Source organism: Pipra filicauda, unplaced genomic scaffold, assembly GCF_003945595.2.
Source record: "Pipra filicauda isolate LSUMZ 115617 unplaced genomic scaffold, ASM394559v2 scaffold578_size274525_pilon, whole genome shotgun sequence".
In the NCBI taxonomy this organism is placed as follows: Eukaryota; Metazoa; Chordata; class Aves; order Passeriformes; family Pipridae; genus Pipra; species Pipra filicauda.
The window spans coordinates 2413-23477 of NW_024104729.1; the positions used below are offsets into that span (position 1 = coordinate 2413).

A 21065-nucleotide genomic window follows, 5' to 3' on the forward strand; every position below is an offset into this window, starting at 1 on the left:
CTTGGAGCTCTTCTTGGAAAATGTTTTCTAGGACCTCACTTCTTCAGCAGTCAGGAGATTTCTTTTACTTTCCAGGCTAATTGCATTTCACAATGAGTTTATTCCTTTCTGCTTTTCTGAAATAGCTTCTTTCTTTCTGTGGTGTTTTTCCCTATGATGGTATAGGTACTATACCAATTTTGGACTATTACTGGACTAATAAGCATCTTCAATAAATGGATTTCCCCTGCAACACTGTAGCAAATACTCTATTCTAATTGAGGCACTTTGTTTCCTTTGTTCAGAAAAAGATGGCTATCTCATAAAGTAAAATATTAGATCAATCTATCATGACTGATTTTTAGTAAATTCATTTGCATTTTATCTAACTTTTCATTGATTTCCATGTATAAAAATGAAGTAGCAAAGTTTCAGATATTGACTTAATTTAAACTACCTTTAGAATAGCTTGCGGGGCTCTTAATGGTTAAACAACAGCAGGGGAAAATTGCAACTTCTGTATAACTAATCTAATGCAAAAAGCTGTACGGAAAAGATGAGTTCCTAGCTATGACTCTGTGTCAATTGATACACTTGTGTCTGTTTCTGGTGAGTTTCCCCCTCTGAAGAGGAGTTATTTTAAATCTCTTTCACACATGAATTTTTTTAACCAGCTTCAGCATGTATTCAGAACAAAGCAAACATCCCAAAAAGCATAATCAAGACACTACAAAATGATACAGAAGAAAGAATGATGCCATGGCACCCATATGCACTTGTTCTCTTTTCCCATCAGAAGAAAAGAGAGGGTTTTGAGCTAATAAGACTACAGAACATGCACAGCCAGTTATTAGTGGAACAAGAGTCAGCAGTGCAGTTATAAAGAAGACAAATGAGTGGCAAAAGAACCACTGAGGTCCTGTGAAATGCTCAGAGAGCCCTGTAAAATTCATCCTTTTAAATCTGTGTTTTGCAAAAAAGGGTATATTTCTGTGTTTCTCTAGAAACATCTAAAATCTAACATCTGAAAATTGCTGCTTGGGGACTTGTTTCCTAATAGGAACCATGTTAGTAGCTAGGAAGATGTTTCTTCTGAAATACTCCTGCTTTTCTGAGCTTGCCCTGCCCTGTTTCTGTGCTGGAGAAATATTCATGACTCATGGCAACCAACTGAGACAGCAAAGGACAGTAAGAAAAAAGAGGGAGTCTGGGGGCCAAATGTTACTTCACATACTGCCTGGAGCAGCTGGTTTGACACAGCTGATGCAGTGAAAATGACCAAGCAACCATTATGCATCTACTTTTCTATCAAGCTTTAACTGCTGAAAGCAGTACTTTTTATCTGAGGGATCTAATCCCTCCCACAGCCATCCCTCCAACAAACACAAATTTTCCATTACCATTAGTACACCAAAAGACCACCAGTCAGCACTCTGTGTATGTCCTCGTCGGTTGACCACCTCTGGGGCCATATACTCTATCGTCCCGCAGAATGAGTATGCTCTCTTGTCGTGGTCAATGGCTTCTTTACTCAGACCAAAATCTAAATAAATTGAAAGAAAAAAGACTTGTCAAGTCTATAACAATGATTATTTATGATTTTGCTCACTTAATCAATTTGAACAAAACACACCAACCAGCTGAGGAAGCACCCTTCTGTTCGCGTGCAAAATGGCTACAAGCACTTAAGTGCTGAAGCCCTGCTGACATGGAGTGTCTGGTTGGCATTTGTTAATACATCCTGAAAGTAGATATACCATTTTCTCTGTTCATAAAGAGGTTCTGGCCCAAAGCAGAAGAGAGAGTTTAAATAAGTAGAAATATACAGTTCAGGTTTGGTGAAGGCACTGCCAGTAAGGACTCTTGCTCAGATAACCAAAGTATTAGCAATAATAATCGCAGATGCCACCAGTGAAAAGGATGACTAGACAGCAACTCCAGGGCGGCAAAGGGCTGTCTTTCCAGGCATCCTCTGCTTGGAGTAGAGCAGTCATAATGGGAGCATCCTTTCATCCACAGTGGTAGGCAGCCAAGCCCACATGCTTCACATCAGTCAGGAGTACAATTTCACCAAGAAAATGCTATGTTCTCCATGCACTGTGCAGCATGGGGGTTTGAAAATTGCCAGAGATGCCCACCACGCAAACTCTTCTGGTTTATAGTTTTTGTAAGCAAACTCTTTCCAACCAAGAAACATGGAACATTCTGCAGAAAAAAGAATCAGTTTGTAGACATTAATTTTTCATTTTTCTGTGCCTCACATACCTGTTATCTTAATGTGACCCTCTTCATCAAGAAGAATGCTATAAAGCAAAAAAAAAAAAAAAAAACAACATTCATTCATTAGTCAGGCACAGAGGTCAGTTAACAAACATGAAGAAAAAAAATGTTTAAGCCAGACAAGGAGATATGGAAGACTCAAATAAAATATTTATGTAAACAAATTGTTAGTGGATTCTATGGCTCCAGAAAGAAAAATGAGCCTCAAAGGTCTGCCTAATCTCATGTCTGAAGCACACACAGCCTGCAGCAGTTGCATGAGGAGCCTCCTCCTTACTCCATAGGATGCTCAAGGTGAGCATGCAAACAGAGCTCAGAAAGAACACAGTGTTCAAAGCCAACAACTGCAGAGTGTATTCTTCCAGCAGGAGAAGGAGCTACAGGTTTTCTGCTCATCATAATAAACAGCAATCACACCAATAATCAGGGCTTGGACTCACTGGACCTAAAATTAACTCCACAGGTTCATGCTGAAGTAATAAAAGTGATCATAGAGCACAATGACTAGTCACAGCCTAAGCGCTTGGATCTCAGCCTCTGCTAATTTATTCTGTCCAAAATCACAAATGAAAATTCAGCCTGGAAGCCAAGTTCAAGTGTTCTCACGTTTGTCACCTGACAACGTATTTTATTCTCACAAAGGCACTCCAACATTTCTGTGTGAAAAATGACTGTAGTTCACAAAATTAGCAGTGCTAATTTTGTGGAAACAAGAAGGAACACTGAATCCGAAAAATAATGATTTTTGGTAAGTATATACTGACATAGTAATGAAAGTGGTGTTTCTTCAGTTCTAGTTACTTCTAATTCACTTTTCAAAATGGTCTAGCAAGGTGTCAGCTATTTTTATATTCCTCTTCTCTTAGAGAGTCACTTTAATCCAATTATTCAGGAAGAAAATAAGACAGAAGTGAACCAAATACAATGGGCTATACTTTTGTGAAAGGTTGTGTCTGTACTGAAACATAACTGAAAAAAGATAATCTTTGGTCATTCATTTATGTGTTTGGAACAAGCTGTTGTTGTGTGATTCATCGAACAAAGGCCAGAAGCTGAGTCCCTACTATGCGTTCAATAATTAAAGTTTTTTCTTCTCAATGAAGGCAACTTTACCTTTATTCTTTCTCCACAGTTTTCTTGAAGAGGAATAATTTTTAGGTACTAGCCTATAACAGGTATGTTTAAATGCATGTTTTTTGACTGCAACCCCTAAATCGTGCTTCAGAAGAGAACAGAATAAAACAGCTCCCATTGTGGAACTGAGCGTGAACTCCCCAGACTCGGATCTGGAAAAACAGCAAGGGGCAGTAGAGCTCAAAGAAATCATGCAAAATTTTGCCCCATGCCCAGGAAGCCCCAGTGAATAACAATGCAATTCAAAGGTTGTGGGAATTTTCCCAGAAACATCAATTTTATATTTCATAGATTTTATATTTCATAATTTCCAACTGAAAATCCATGCTGCTTCTGTACGTATACAACGTATGTTTCCCATACCTTCACCTTCACACTGATTTGTAGGTTCATACCTTACCCTCATTAAAGGGATGGAGGCAACACCAACACAGCTGTCAGACTGATAATACTATCTTAGTTGAGTTAGAAGCACATAACAGACTTTCTCACACTAAATGTTCAGCAAAATGAACAGCAAAATGAGCAGCAAAATGAACAGATCCTGGTTTCCAATGGATGTGTATTGCATTCTATATCCCCCAAAACTTGATCTACAGTTTCCTCCTCTGTCTCGTGTTCCCTAACCACCTTTATATAGTGCCCTCAGCTGCTGGTAGCTTCCTCTGGCCCCTGGCAGCACTCTTTGGACAGCTGAGTGCTTCCATATTTGCCATCTGCCACCACCAATAATGTTACTAACCAAAGTTACTAACCAAAGATTATATTTGATGGAAAAAGAAAATAATATGCTAAAAGTGAGGAAAAAAAAGACAACTGTTGCTCTGAATTATCTTAAGAATGACATTAAGAAGCCAAGAACAATGTACTTGCTTCTAAACATCTAAATTACAACAACAGGTTTTTTTCCTTTGACTGTAGAAGCAAACTTATTACCTGATCATACTCTATGTCATCTCTTTTTATCTTTATCACTTCACAGTTCCCTTTTATCCCAATATGTCCATATTAGAAATTCTATTGTGACAATCACAATTACTTTAGCTACAGTTTGCAGGATAAGATATCTGCCATAAACTAGTATTATTCTGTGGAAGGGAAAAAACCCCAGAAGTTGAAAATGTGATTCAAGCTTGAGAATAATATTTCCTCTAAATTAATGTTTTAAAATTATAAAAAACATAAAAAGTGGACTACTTTTAAATGCTAAACTAGGCTATAATTCCATTGAGTGATAACCTTTCACTATGAGATTTTTCCATTTTATTTGTTCAGTTTAAGGTTTGAATGCTTTTACAGGATACTGTCATTGCTGACCCGCTCTTCAAAACAGTAACAACTGTTATTTGGTGAAAAATATACCAATATCATAAATAAGTTAACTATACAAAGGCTTGGAACAAAGAATTCCACAAAATAAGGCTATTTCTTAAAGAAGAGGAAACTGAGGGGAGAATTCATTGCAGTCTACAGCTTCCTTACGAGGGGAAGTGGAGGGGCAGGTACCGATCTCTTCCCTCTACTGACAGGACCTGAGGTACAGGCTGGATATCAGAAAAATGTTCTGCACTCGGAGGCCGGTTGGGCACTGGAACAGGTGCCTTAGTGAAGTCATCACAGCACAAAGCCTGACAGAGTTCAAGAAGTGTTTGGACAATGCTCTCAGACACATGGTGTGATTCTTAGGGGTGTCTTGGGGATATTCTATTATTCTGTGATTGAACATTTTAGCACCAGGATCATCCCACACACATTCAAACTGCTTTCACTGATCTCAGTTTAAAAGTACACCTTCAGAAAATATAGGCTGAAAATCTCCATGCCAGAGGCTGGGCAGCAAACTTAGCAGAGGCATGACATACTCCAAGTTACAAGAGAAGCTCCTGGTAGACCTAGGACTGCAAACTCCATAGTAGTTTTCTGATGCAACTTTATCACAGGGATAAAAAGCATTATTAGTTGTTGACATTGTTTTATATCATGCCTTCAATTGCCAGAGCAATTCTCTCCCATTTTTCTCTCTTTTTTTGATTTTGAGTCATGTCTTTTGGGCTTCGCTTTGAGCTCCAACATACCCAAATCAATGTGAAGTTCTGCCAAATCTATTCAAGCAGGAACTCTAGGATTGCTTTTTTTTTTCCTTTGCATGATTTAAGTTTTTTTCTAAGTCTGCACAGTTTTGCAGAAGATTTAACCCACATTTTATGCTTCTCAGAAACTGTAGCCAAATTTTCAGTTTGGAAAGAAAATGTGAAACTTCATAAAGAGTGTTCTATTTAATTGCAGGTTTTGTTATAGAAGTACCAGATAAAGCAGTCAAATATCCATCAAAGAGATAAAGATTCTCACAAACTGTCAGCATTTTGTGACATTTCAGTGTTTGCATGATCCCATACTATCTCACATGATCCCATGCTATCTCACATGGCTGAACATAAACTCCTCTCTGCTGTGGCTTTGTTGACACCCCAAAGTCCCCAAAAGGGACTTCTTACTTTGATAGAAGTTGATGTTTATTTTCCACCATAAGCCTTTGCCCTTTACCGATTTTCAGATTTTCCCTCTCTACACAGGGCAGCTACATTCATGAAAGAATTGCCATGGTTTGCAACATGCTGCATTAAACAGTGGTGTTTGGTGTTTAGTGTTTTAGAATATAGTTCAACCTAAGTTGTTATATGAGCAGTTATAGGAACTATCCCTTGTACAGACAACTGAGGGTTTTACAACATACATATTCCTTGTTAATCAAAGCCCCTCTGACAGAACATATTGAGGTGCATCTAGGTGCCCGAAGAGAGAAAAAGCAAAGACAAATAATAAAGTCTGCACATTTTCAGATGGTAGAGTTACTTCTAAGTCACTCATACCCTTAAACCACAGCATAAGAAATAACATGCATCACATACTACTTTAAAAGTTCCAATTTTTCTATTTTGGTATGTTTACCATATTTAACAGCTTGATCCTGCAGTTCTTAAATAAAAATGTGTATCACCATGTAAATGACTCAATGGCTCTCAGTGCGACTGAACAATACCTTGTTCCACAAGAGATGCCACTGAAACCACCAAGACAACTCAAGGAGAAGAATTTGGCTGCAACAATTTAAGGGAAGTTTGTTCTAAACAAGAATTTAACTAGAAAACTCAATTTCTTGCCTTTTTGAAGTAAGTATAGCTGACTTTAGAACTACTCTCAGTTGCACATAAAATTAATTCATAGCTTTGAATTGTTAACGTGGATTTTTGCTCAAGGAATCTTAAAAAAATGCTGAACCTTAAATTTTAATGTACTGAGGGCTCTTTCAAGTGGTCTGAACAGTCCTATTTTCTAACTAGTTTTTTGACATAAACAATTCTAATGAACTTCCTTTTAGGATACTTACAGAGCTGACTGAAGCTATCAAACCTATTAGCAGTTACTTTTGGAAGCTTCTGAAGGACAGCAAAAACATTAAACAATGAAAGATCAAATGCAGTGCCTACCTTTAACAAAGCGGGGGAGAGAGAGAATTGGGAAATTACAAACTAATTAGTTTATCTCAGTTCTGCAAATCTGATAGAGTAAACCTCGTGCTCTAATCAGACTGGCAATGTCTCTTCTGTGTGGGATTCTGCACGTTGCACTTCAAAGGAGATAGGTATCATGGGAAACCAAAGGCAAAGAATGAGAATGATTGAACACCTATAAAGACTGACTACTGAAGAAGAGTTCAGTGTATAGAAGAACGATGTGTTCGCAATCCCCTGAGGCTGCTGCTGGGGAGTCCAGGAGGATAAGCCAAGGAGCAGTGGCCTGCAACAGCAGCAAAAAAATTTCAAATTACCTATTTGGAGCAACTTTCTAGATGTCCTTTCTAGGCCTCCTATGGAGACCAGCAGCTATTTTAAGACTAGGTTAGCAACACACCTATAATGGCCTTGATATATTCAACCTAGGCCAGGGGCAAGGGGAGGATGAGAACATCCTGAGATGGTCCTAATTTTCTGCTATTGTCTTATTTAGAAATCCATTCTTTCCCAGAAATAACTTAAAAAATCAGTAATTTTCCCCTTGAGAATAATTTTTTTATTGTGTTGCATCTCTTTATTTTAATGTAAACCTTAAGTTCCAGTGAAATCACATGCTGTCATGCTCTGCTGTCCTAGGTAAGGCTACACATAGGCTTTGCACTAATAGAACTATTTTTAAAAGATGTGGTGTTCAATCAGATGCCTTGCTTTATCTCCAGGTAAGAACTTTTGGGTCATTCCCTTTCCTGTACAACAGTAATATTCACGTAAACCAATTTTATACTATGGCAATTGTATCCAAATTAAACTGTATTACTGCTATTCATTTAACTGTACATAAAAGACCATAAACCATATATACAAAAGTCAGGAAATACAAGAGTGAGGGCTGCCACTCACTGTATAAAAGTCTTCAGTTACACAATAATATTTTCTGTTTTCTTCCAGAGAAATGTCATCCCAGTTGGGCGACTGCTAACACTCAGGGATTTTAGCAGAACAGTACAGTGAAGGGGATGGCTGATTTTACCTCAGATAAAAATACCAAATCTTCATTTGCGAAGCCTAGCCATGATCACAGTGAAGGGGATGGTTGATTTCACCTCAGATAAAAATACACAGAAAGCTGGATTCCATCTTTTTGACATGTTTCTATTTGACAATGGCAAATCAGTGACACCTTCCTTTCTTAGGTGAGCTCTAATTTCTCGATTCACTGATACCTGATCTGAAGCACTGCAGCTTGGTCTGCAGAAATTTTAAGTGCTCTCACTTGCAACTGGAGTCATTGAGAGATGTGCTTTGAAATGCAAAGTGCCACTTTATGATGAGAACTCTGAAAATTCCAGTTCTCAGTATCTCAAATACAGTAAATAGTTTTGACATGCGTTTAATTTTCTCCTTGGTTTCTAACTTGTCCTAAAGCAAAAAATTACAGCATGTCCCTATAAATGTAGCAGCATTGTGACTTCTACTTGAATATACAAGCTCATGTCTGGATACCTTCAAACAGCAAATTCATATATCATGTGTTAGCTTGTAAATCAGCTTTGCCTAACATCAGACAGAAAAGTAGCGCATGATTCATACTAATGCTCACTAGAATCAAAGTTTAAAACTGAAAACCTATAACTGGAGTTATTCTATTATGTACATGATTGTTGATGCTAGATGGATAAAAAAGCAATTCAGAATGAAGTTGAAATCAAAGAGCTTCTGGCAGACGATGCAACAGCACGTGGCTGTGGCAGCTGTAGTGTGACGGCTGCCTACCTGCATTTCATATGAGTAACAAACCGGTACTTTGTTCCCTCCAGTTGTTTAATTTGGAGGATGACTTCCCATATTTGCCTAAGATGTTGGTTTTCAGTTTTGGTTGCATAAATGGACTAGACTGGAAAATTCGTTTACCTGCAAAACAGTTTCTAGCCCAAAAGAATGAGAGCTCTTGTTATGTACATCTGTTAAATTTGTTTGGTACTACTACTACTATTATTTTTCTAACCAAAACATAAAATTGAACATAAAATTTAAATCACATAGAACTGTAATGTAGATAAACAGTTTCCTCCCCTTCAACTTCCCAATGCCCAAGTCCACCTTCTGTAACTTTTGGTCTCCTGTTTTGTCCATGAGCGTGAGAGCAATAACACTCTAAAGAAAGAGCTGCAGATTTTTCAATTTGATGTCACAGAAGGAAAAGGCTGCTTTGTTGTTAGGCTTTGAAAGTGTAAGCAACTGCCAAGCAGACTGCTCTTAATGGTCATCTTTTATAAATGATGGCAACCATTACATTACAAAGGTTGGTAACTTTTAAATGTTGCACCCTGCTTTATTTGAGCCAGCTCAGCAGACGCAGGCAAAGCACAAGGCAAAGGGCACGGAATAAGAACAGTATCATGCCATTCCCAATGATAGCACTGAGGGTGTCATTTGCTCTTCTGAAGTACTGAAAATAAAAGAGAAAGGAAAATGCTCCATAGCACCACGTCAGGAGTAGAAAATAGCTGCAAATATAAGTGAGAACAAATATTTGGAAAATATTTTGGATAGTTAGCAAAAGTGTTTTAAAAATCCTGATTATCATATCTCTTGTGAGGTAACGGGTACAGTAGTTTTCAGACATGCTCATTCACTTTAAGTAATGGCTACAATAAAATTGAACAGTGCCATGACCATGACATATTTTGTATGAGCTGGAAGCAGAGTTGCTTTGAGTGGTTTACACTGCAGCAAGGGGAAGGCCAGATTAAATGCTGCAAATAGAGAATGGTGCTACAGAAGCTAAAGGCACAGGGATCTGAATCCTATGCTGAGATCATTCACTAAACTGAAGGCCAGGCACACAAAGGTCCCATCATACTGGAGCACAATCAAACATTTGGCCTCATGCTAAAATGATTTGATAGGAAGACCCTACTGCCGTTAGTGAGGGACTTGTGTAGAGTCTAACATACAAGAAGGAAGGCAGAGCCTCTGGCACCTGATTTAGTAGCATGACAAGGAGCAGAAACAACCTAAAAGTTCATGTATTTATGTTTCAATTTGCTTTTTCTTGTTAACTTACTTTTCTGGTTTTAGATCCCTGTAAATAATTCCAAGACCATGGAGATGGTCCAATGCCAAGGCCAGCTCAGCTAAGTAGAACTTGACATCCTCTTCTGTAAACATCACCTAGAGCGAAGGAAGAGAAGAACACATCTGTTTATTGGACAACGGTGGGCTGGCTTGCGTTAAACAGACAGGGGAGGAATCGTCTAACTTGGGAATGCTGGAAGTACCATTATATCAGATTCAATATTCCATAATTTGTCTGTACTCACATTAACAATTCTTACCAGATTCTCCTTATAAAACAAAACTTGATCTGTTAAGTGCTTCTGTTCCTCAAAATATGCTGCTCTTATTTATCTGTTTTATCTGTTTAGATGACATCATGTCACATAATATGAATAAGGTTTTAACTCCTTAGCATTTGGAAACAAATCGCAAAATTAAATACAGTCAGTGCAGTCCTTATTGCTTTCATATCCCTTAATTTGCTAAAATCTTGACATTTGGTTACCAAACTCCCAGGAAACAGCATGGGAAAACCTTTTTCGGGAAGGGAAATGCTTCCAAATCTAAGCAGAATACACAGCATGAAGAGACTTTGAGTTGGATTTAAAACCCCATACACTGAGGGTTCCAGGAATCTCAGTGCAGACACCCTAAGCAGTGATGTGTTGTCTAACATCCAGAGTCTGATGAGGTGTAAACTGAGGGTCGTTTTTTCTATGGTTGATACAGGATACTGCTGAAACTAAAAGCCCTGTTTTAGGCGAAGAAATTTCTGTAATTAAAAAAACACTAAGCTCTGAAAAACTCAGATGGCAAGAAAGCGCTTTGGTTCAGCTTTCATTGTCTCTCAGACTTTCTCTTAAAATTAAATTTCAATATGCACAGAGATAATAATGCAGAAAAAGAAGTTGATATATTGGACACACAAGTGTGAATACTGTGCATGACAGAAGTAAAATGAGTCAGCTCAATACAAATTTACTTATTGTATGTAAATACTACAGTATGTAAATAGTACAGTAGAAGTTGCAGACCTTGATTTTAAAATTAAGTCTCTGCTCTCAGAAAGGGGTAGTCAAAATACTTAAGTGCTCTGAGAAGCTCCAGACAGCTGACAGAAAAAAGAGATGATTCAGAAAACAGATGTCTCACAATTTAATTAAGAATTTCACTGCAAAGGCTAGAAATAAAAATACAAGCAAAATAATAAATACGCAAGCAAAAACCATGACTAAAAATTAAATTGTACTGAATGTAAAAATTGCCTTAATTTTCAAAATAAACTTAAATTATTTATAAGGTTTAAAATAAATTATGTAGTCAAGAAATTAAGTCAATAGAATCAGGGAAAAATCTAATCTATAGAGATACATCTTAAAGTCAGATGTCTCAGAAAGACAGAGCAAGAAATAGGTAAGCTTTGCATGCATGCATGCAATATATACATATATACATATATATATATGGGATCTGACTGAAAGTCCACTGAAATCAATACCATTCAAGCAAATGTATAATAACAAATTGTAAACACTACAAGTTTTCCCAGAACTTCTTCCTTTGCAATTCTTTGCCATTAAATGGCTGCAAAATATAGGTAGACAATGTGAACTACAAACATTGGAAAAAGAGAAGTACATTGGTATTGTATTGGTATAAAGCAGAAAAGTCAGTGAATTGCACTGGCTTTGGGGCAAAAGCTTTGGGGAAAATGTGAAGCTTTAAAGAAGCACAAAGTCTGAGTTGTTATCTTCCACATCTGAGTTCTCTGGTTGTGCAGAACAGGGACCTGCCCTCTGTAGACAAGTGTCACATTTTCTCTCTTTTTCCATGAAACCAGAGAGGCCCTTGCTGAGATGGCAATGTTGCCTCATAATAAAGCCTGGTCTCATGACAAACAGCAGAAGGATATTTTACTGGTTTTTTAATCTTTTTCCTCATATTAAAAATAACTGATACCATGTACTAAGTACTTATATAAGTATCATTACTCAGCAGTGTAATTAACCTGTTGCCAATGTCTTCTTGCATTAGCAAACAAGCCCTGAAAGTAAATACTTGGGGTCCCAAGTTGTGGTGCACACAGCAGCCTGCAGCGTGTCACAGAATCAGGAATTGAAGGGGTGGGGCGGAGCTAGGGAACTTCTGACTAAAATTACTGTTTTCACAGCTTTTTTAGTCCTTCAGTAACTCCCCAAAACCAAGAGCAACAGAGTTTCCCCTCAAGATAGCATTTGAAAGGTCCCTGTCTTTAAAGACCCCTGTTTCCACACCCTGGAAAGTGACCATGGGCTGGGGACATCATGTTTGGGACAGACAACTCTGGGGCAGCCAGCCTGCCTCACTGGAGCCTCCTGCACTGCACACAGGGATGTCTCTTGAGACTGCTGGCTCACAGAGGTGTTTGGAGACGCAGAAAAGAGCTAGATGAACCTAGAAAACCTACCGCAGCTGCTCTGTATGGGCATCAGCGGGACTCAAGTTTGGACCGTTCCCTGGTTGCCGTTTCCTCAAGCAGCAGCAGCCCTTCTCCAGGGGCAGGGCGTGCAGAGGACGGGGAAGGGACGAGAGCCTGGGAAGGTGATGGAAGCAGCAGCTGCTCCTTGCAGGCAGGAGAAGAGCGGGTGAGGCAGCCTCCCAGCCCCGGGGTGGTGTGTGGCCCCTGACCTGCTCTCAGCAGCTGCTCCAAGAGGCAGCTCTCTCACCACTTGCTGCAGTAGCCGGCCCTGACCCATGGCCATCTCTTCTCTCTGCCGGCAGTGTATGTGTTTTTCCACATGCTCTGCTCATACCCGGGGCAAAAGGTATTGGGGATTGATTTCTCAGACTGTTTCTCATCACATCCAAGATTTATTTTGAAAGCAATGTGTCAAGGCTATTTTGCTACAGGAATGGCTTAGCAGTGGTGCAGTTTTCTCTGACAGTGATGTCTAGATGGTATCTGCTGCATTACCCAGGGCATAATTCAAATACAATTTTTAAGAATCCATTTAAACATGCAATATGAGACAGCTTTATTACACATATATAGGACTATTCCCAAGGCCATTTTTCATTCCCATCAGTTCTGAAAATCCAAGACAGTCTTTAATTTCTAAGTTAGAGATCTATCAGCTTACCTCTTTGGAGAGTCTGGTGAAAAGGTCTCCTCCCCGCAGGAAATCTAGTATTAGGTACAACTTTCCCTCTGTTTGAAATGCTGCATTAGAAAAGGATGGAGATGTTGGCAGTTCGAATCAAGATAAAGTCTCCAAAGATTAAGTCTTATGGACTAGCAGTGTATCATTCATGCCATTGCTTCACTGTCATTTCAGGACTTTGAGAATTGAAAAAATTAATTTCTGTACAGAACTAAGCAATTGAGTTTAGGCTTTGAGAAAAATGGTATCAGTTGAGAGACAGCAGTGCATTACTAACATATTCATTTTCCTGCTAAGCACCTATGAATTAATAGTACTTCCCACTGCACCAAGTACCAGGATTCACTGAGGGCTAGGCATAGAAGGAAGCTCCCAGTTTCGTGTGAGATGAGAGCCTGCACTATCCAAATGTCCTCAGAATACCCTTTATAGTAATAATGGGGCTCCCCAGAAAGCTGATGAGGAGGTAACTCCAGCAAGACACCACATTCATATACACACATATATAAAGTGGATTGGTACTGGTTATTGAAAACAGTTTCTATTTAGATTCTCTTCTTTCTAAATGACACCTGACAGCAGGTAAGGGGGTTAGCAGGTGTATATGCAGCAGCTATCCCACGAGCACTACCTATCACATCAGACTTTATGACAAATCTATTTTGGTGGAGGTATGGCTAAAACTTATACTGAAATTATCCTTTAGCATAAATGACGAATTTCACACAAGTTGTCTTTATGACTTCGTTAGAAACAGAGCTGTGAGTAGGCAGGGGGTATCTGTATGAAGTTATAATACATCTGGTTACAATTATCCAACCAAATTAAGAACAAACATGAATTATATTTTATTATAGTTACCATAATGAAGCTTGACTATGAAGGGATGGTTCACTTCTGCCAAAATATCTCTCTCCATTTTTGATCGTACCCGATCTCGAACTATAAAGAGGGAACAACAAGAACGGTGACATTAAGAGGCAGCATGGTCACTAGATACAGTACTGAAATGAGGTTACAGTGATCAGGGTTCTGCTTCTCACTCTGCTGATGGCTTGTGGTGTGACCTTTGGCAAATCATACTACTTGAGCGTCCTCTTTTTCTGCCTGTCTTGACTGTGTAGTAAGAGTAGGTTCTTCAGGAAGGCTCCCTATCTTCCTCTGTAGAAAACTGCCCTAACTAAAAGGACTACAGAATGACAAACAACAGAAAGGCAATTACACTTCACAGAAGAGAATTTTAATGTGAAAATGAAAACTATATAAAATTAATAACTTTATTTCATGTAAGATTAAACAGAATGTACCAGTCCCAGAGCAAGTTGGATTAATCTTGTGCAAATTAATTTACTGTATTTTGCTGATGCTAGCAGTGTTTATGACATATCACTCTCTGGAATTGATCTATATGCGAAATATTTAAAACTTCCAATAAACCACCCTAACAATCATTAATAAGAAAAAATGGCAAACAAAAATAGTAGATAACTATTTTTTTAATGTGTGTGTAGAGATAAATTTATTGTATGATAGCAGCGAGAAAAATACTTTTTGGGGTTAAGATCAGTAGAGTAAGAGAAATCATTGTTACAGAGGTGAGCTGAGTTCAAGCTAAACAAAACTGATGCTGAAAATTTCAAAGCAAAAACATTTAGCAAAATGTTTAGACACTGATGAGGATTCAAGTCCCAACATTATCAAATCTTGATCTTAAAGATGCATTTTTTAGTCAATCACTGTTTTACTGAAAGTATTGAAATTTTCCTCTTTCTCTGCATTACACAATGCCAATATGCTTTTCAGATGAAAGCATCTACAAGAGATGTCATGAAACTATTTTATGTAGCAAAGCCTGAGATCTCAGTGAGATTCTCTCACTGCATGCATGTGTTGTTGAGCTGCTTAGAAGCTGAGTCCTCCCAGCACACCAGTAATGAACACACCATAATGAAACCACATAGTCTGTTGCTGTACTTCAAAAACTGATGCACAGAAATAGGTCCAAACCAGCTGATCTGAAAACCTTAAACAGGACTAGAGAGATACTTGGATTTCTTGCCATTTTGATGCTAAATTTAGGTCAATAGTGATGTAAGGTTTACTAGTTCATTCAACCCAAGCTACCTTCTAGATAAAATTCAAAACAAAGGAGATCTTAGAATCTTAATCTTATCTCCCAAGTGAAAATCACACATCATACACTCACAAAATGCTTAACCTATGTGAAGGCAGACCATTTCTTACGTAGTATAGAATACTGTGTATTCTATAGCCTTCCATGCCATTTCCCAGAAACTGTTGTCAATAGACTATTTGCACCCTCTGCCCAGAGCAGCCTGACTCATCAGGCTATAAACTAGGTGTTAAGAGGCCTGCGAGATAGAAAGGTGTTTTTGTCCTCACGCCCATTGAGGAATCTCCCGCCCTGAGGGAAGTACTGAGCATTCCTTCCAGAACTGGAGAATATATAATCTTGGAATCTTGGGACTTTTTTAACCACTCGTGGGATCCAGAGGAAGACTACAGATCACCTCTCTCGACCAGACTGCAGATCACCTCTCTCGACCGGACTGCAACCACCACTTTTCAACCAGACTGCAACAGCACTCTCACCAACAGGTTTTCCCCTCTCCTTTTACTTTGGACTCAGGGGGCCCAATGAACACCACTCTGTTCATGCCCCAGGGTGCTGGGTTATACATTGGGGTTTTGTGGGTTAAAACCAATTGTATGTCTGTATAATCGTACTTACTGTATTATTTTATTAAATTGTTATTCTGACTTATAGTCTCTCTTTTGAGTTGAGTTCATTTCCCCTGCTGATTTACCTTTAAACCAGCACAACTGCCTTGGCTAAGGGCACTGGGCTGCCAAACAGACTTGACAAAGTCCTCAGTGCAATGAAACTTGTCTTGGGCTTTCCTATGGGAGGAACCACAGGGCAGTGCATCAGTGGTAAGAGACAAGAGCCAAGACATATGTCTATCAGAAAGACCAGCACAGAGAAAAGGAGCAGGTCTGCCTCCATCCTGTCTGTTCTAAGGACCAGCAGCAGGGCAGGGAGGCAGTGACTTGGGGCTGTCCAGCTCTGCCTGCCCACACAGAAGGTGCAGAGATGTACGTGATATATTCCAACTTCCTCCATAGATGTTGAACTTGAGTGTTGCTCTCACCTCTGTTCACCAGTACAGGAAGGCAAAGTGTCATAGGTGAAATACTTTCTGTACACATTAGCTGAGGTCCAGCACAATCTGCTTTGCTCATGACTGCAGTCATTTGTGTGTTCAGGCCCTGTGAATGTCTCTGACTTATTAATGCAGCCTTGCAAATGCAAGCAAAGTACTTGTATGCTCCTGTACACCTCTAGAAATAATTAAATGACTTCTAGCCTAAACACTCGTTTTAAAAAAGGAGATTGAGATAGATTTTGGGAGCTCTGCAAGGCATCTAAAACTGAAGAGAGTTCTAACACTTATCAATAGCTCTGAGATAACTTAATTTTTTAAGTTGGTGTTAGATGCATAGTTCCTTTTATAAATCTAGTTCTGTCATGAATATTTGCTGGGTGCATTGAGGTACAGGAGCCTGGTCCCTCCCCAGAGTCTTCTGGAGGTGGTTCAGGGCAGGACCTGGTGATTTGGTTACCTCTCTGAGTGGGTCAGTCTTTGTCCACTGTTTTTGGAGACAATCTTCTTGGTCTAAAATTGGCACTTGGAAGCTTAATTTTTATTTATTTTTTAAACTAGGAATGGGTTGTCAGATGATAGGTTTGGTGTCTTAGTGACTTGCTCATATGGCCTTTTTTCCTTTTTGACAATTTTAACCAAAGTACTACTGAGTCCCTTGACCTGAAATATCAGGGAGAGAAATCCCCCTGCATGTCTGACACAAGCACCTGCCACTTACAGAAAGCTATTCCTGCAGGAAGATGCACACAGAAAATACACAAATAAGGTCAAAGATTTTGCAATTCCCTCAGCGATGTTTGGCAAAAAGCATTATTGATTATAAATTATTTGCCCATCCCTACCTTTCAAAATGACCTTTTAATAAGAAATATCACTGCTTAACCGGGAGCGGAACACTAATTAATTAATAAAGCAAGAACAGGGAGAGCTACAAACTAAGTTACTTAATTAAATCACCATCGAAAAGTATCGGTAACAGGAGAAATAAACCAGCAAATTAAATGATGGCTTTAAATTTCATCCACTATGCTCCTCACTTCCTTAAAACTCAGTACTGTGCCTCGAGTGAAACAAAAGCAAAATATGACTAAAGTTCAGGAACATGCAACCCAATTTTAAATTCTTCATGTAGCACTGGAGCACACAAAAGATAAAGAAAATGGAATATATATATATATATATATATATATATAACTATGTGCAACATCCTTTTCAATTCTATTTCTGATATTTTAATTTGGTTTTTAATGCTGGCTGTTATAGATGAAAGCAGAGAGCTAAATTCTAAATTCAAATTCACACTATGTCCAGAAGACAGAGTACTTGTGTGGTGACTAATTATGTGAGATATGGAAAAATATAGGCTTTCCAAAAATGATCAGAGTCTGGCTTCAATGGTTCTGCTTGGAAATACCATTTGCATTACTGTGTTTTTGTTCCACACAGTAATAAACTCAAATTCTCTAAAGAGCAGCCTTTCATGTTGTACCTTCATCAGCGGAGCATTACTACAACACAAAGGAAAACAGAAAGGTGTCCTGTTGACATCTGAATGTAGAAGTACACTGATAATGTCACAAAGGGACTTTATGTACTTTTCTTTTGAAATGCATATAATTTTGTGAAAGTTATCTTCTGGAAGAAAGATCCTCTGTGACCTGAAATACAGAACCTTTTAGAGATGGGGAAAGAGCCATTAAAACCAGAGCTTTACCACTCAGCCCTAGCATTGCTGCAGTAAAGATAAAAAAACACATCGACAGAACAGGAGACATTCCTTTGTAGAAGGACACTCTGAAAAATCAGTAAGGATGTAGATTTGGTTTTAGGAGTCCAGGGTCTGGAGCAGGTCATTTTATCTCCCCCTTCTTTTTTTTTTTTTTTCTTTTCTCTTCCCTTTTACACAAAACAACACATTTGGCTTTAAAGATATTAAAGACTTTCCTTTGTTCGTATTTTAAGGTAGCCTGGATGTTTCAACGTTGAGATTTGGAATGACAGATGTCTCTAAATCAATACTAAACTTTAGTATTAAACTTCCATTTATACTCTTTATCACCTATTCATTATTCTCTCTAAATGTTTGGAAAAGTTAATTAAATCTTGCAATATCCCTCTGAAGTACTTCTGCTCAATTTTCCGACATGGAGAATTAAAGAACAGATTGATGAAGTCTAATGGTACATTAAAAAAAAATAAAAATAAAAATCATATCGGAGTTGTCAGGAGCAAACATGGGTTCTAGGACGTTCTAACTCAGCTGAAAACAAATCCTCAGAGCAAAAAAACCTGAGCACCTCCCACGTTTTCCTGATACCCTTGCCCAGCACGCAGTAGCCTGGTGGGCGAGGAATGCTGCTTGGTGGCCTCCTTTCTGCCCCATGGAGCCTCTGGCAGCTGCTGTTTCTTCACTGGGACACCAATTTGGAACTCTCTCCTTGTTCATAAAAACCCACAGACGCTGCAGGAGATTAAGTTTGTTTTAGATTTTTGGCTGAAATTTGCTGGTGGGTTCAACCCCATCATTAGAGGAATACTGACCAAAAGACCAGTCAGATGATCACATGAATCTCATGTCCTTATGCAGAGGTGAAATTTCAATTTTTGTGCATTTTTAAGCAGGACTGGATCAACTGAATATACACAGATGTGCTTACACATAGATCCCAGATGAAACCATGCCTCCCCAAGGCCTGGAAGCTGCAGATGTGCAATGATATCCAGTAAGCCAAATCCTATGGTGATATACAACACCAGCAAAGTCAGAATTACACCCCCTCACAATTGCATAAATCAGTTCTAACTAACATCATTAAAAACAGACTTAATAAACAGCTCGATGAAGAGAAGAGAAAGCTGCCATCTGCTAGCAGGGAACTTCCTCTAAAAAGCCAAAAACTGCAGCTGGAAAGACATCTGTTCACGACTTGTGCAAAACTGAAAGTCTTCAGCACCTCTGCATAGTTGCACCTGGAACTTTTTTTATTTAATCTAAAGCACACGTTTTATTTAAATTTATTTACCTTAGTGGATGTGATATCCTGTGAAATCATCAATAAAGTATTTGTTTCTTGAATTTGAGTGTAACATGATCCAATTTTTTATTATATTTGCTTCACTTGAACAGACATTATTATTATTATTATTATTATTATTATTACTACTACTACTACTACTACTACTACTACTATTGCAGGCAATAACAACAATTTCAATATTAACTTTTACTGACAGGTAATAATTATGTATGCTCTAGGAATAGGCATAATTTAAAATGACAACTGGATAAGAGGGTTGGCCTTAGAATTAAGAGGTCCTAGTAAACACCATTCACCAGTGGCTCTGGAAATCATGATGACCTGAAGGGAGAAACTGATTTAATATCGTTTTGCAATAAAGATAAGTTGTTTAAAACAGTTATGAGACAGTTGGCCTTTTTCCCCTACAGAAAATCGATACTTAAAGTTTAGTTCCAACCAACAAGAATTCAACAAAGAAAAGACGAACAGGTATATATAGTCCTCACTCCTACTCTTAAATACAGTCTAAAGAAGGATGAATTTTCTCCATCAACCTTCTCTCATATCTCCTGTCAGACTGTATTTCCCTTCCAGCTACTGCCCTGTTGCAGCACTGCATAACTCATATGCAGCTGCAAAGAGGCAGAACCAAGCCTCATACTTCCTACCCCCGTGGGGCATTCCAGTATTAAATGAGCGTTTGCCCTGTGTTTGCTATTGAGATGTGTCCTAGTTATCACTATGTGGGACCAGTTTATCACTATGCGGGTATAGCCAAATCTATGTATTCTTCACCCTCTATATCATTTCTGATGGACTGTTAACAATCGGATCGTTTGCAGCAGCTGCCCTGGGCACACCTGACACCTCAGGCTACAAGCTGGGTGTTAAAGAAACTCTGAGAGGCAGGGGAATGTTCCTTTGTTTTCACACCAATGACTTAGCTGTGAAAACTGCCCTCTGGCCCCACAGCCCCGCCCCGTGAAAGGCATTAACACCTTCACACGCAGCCTGAGGGGACATCTCTGCTTATGGGCAACCTTGGACTGGCATAATAGACAGCTGCAACACCTAGACCATCCAAGATTCCAAAAATATCCCACGACTCAGAGTTAAATCGCCCACTGTGAAACTCCCCGCCCTGGGGGAGGTACTGGGCATTGCCACCTGAACCTGAGCATATATAATCTTCAGGTTTTGGACTTCTGGAACCACTGGTCAGTTGAGAGGAGGACCAGAACTTCAAGAGAACCATGATCATAATCCAGACCAACAGGTTCCCTTTCCTTTTACTTAGCATACAGGGGGTCACGTGTTGCTCAGCACAGGGGCCAATGAATACCGTTCTGTTCTTGTCCCAGGGTGCAAGGTTATACATCTCTCTTTGTGGGTTAAAATCAGTTTTTTTCCATATCATTATATTTATTATAATCTTTTTAGTAAATTGTAACTCTGATTTGTAATCTCTCGAGTTGGGTTCATTTCTCCTGCCGGTTTACTTTTAAACCAGCACAAGATGTTTCTAACTCAATAGAAGCAATGGAGAAATTATTTTTTTCTTGTCCTGCTTGAAATGGAGATGATCCAGACATCTCGGAGCTGCTGGGTCTCTCAGGGTAATGAGTTTCACCACTTGCCTTTTAAGCTTGAAGCACTGCATGGTTTAACCAACTGCTGCTCTTTGCTCTTAAAACACACCTGTTTTGTGGGTTTTACAGGCAGGGCTGAATAAAGTTTGTGGATTACTTT

The 21065-nt window shown here is 38.9% G+C and overlaps 1 protein-coding gene across 1 annotated transcript in view; it reads right to left on the reverse strand.

Moving 5' to 3' along the window:
- Window positions 1-1379: 1379 nt before the first annotated feature.
- Window positions 1380-21065, reverse strand: part of LOC113998678 (ribosomal protein S6 kinase alpha-2-like) — a gene marked incomplete at its 3' end in the record, with an annotated part of 226194 nt that continues 206508 nt past the window's right edge. The window contains exons 5-9 of the mRNA XM_039387579.1: window positions 13970-14050; window positions 13088-13167; window positions 9976-10082; window positions 2245-2282; window positions 1380-1522 (exon numbers count right to left, since the gene is read on the reverse strand). Coding sequence (XP_039243513.1) covers window positions 1380-1522; window positions 2245-2282; window positions 9976-10082; window positions 13088-13167; window positions 13970-14050 — 449 coding nt within the window. The remainder of the gene's footprint in view (window positions 1523-2244; window positions 2283-9975; window positions 10083-13087; window positions 13168-13969; window positions 14051-21065) is intronic.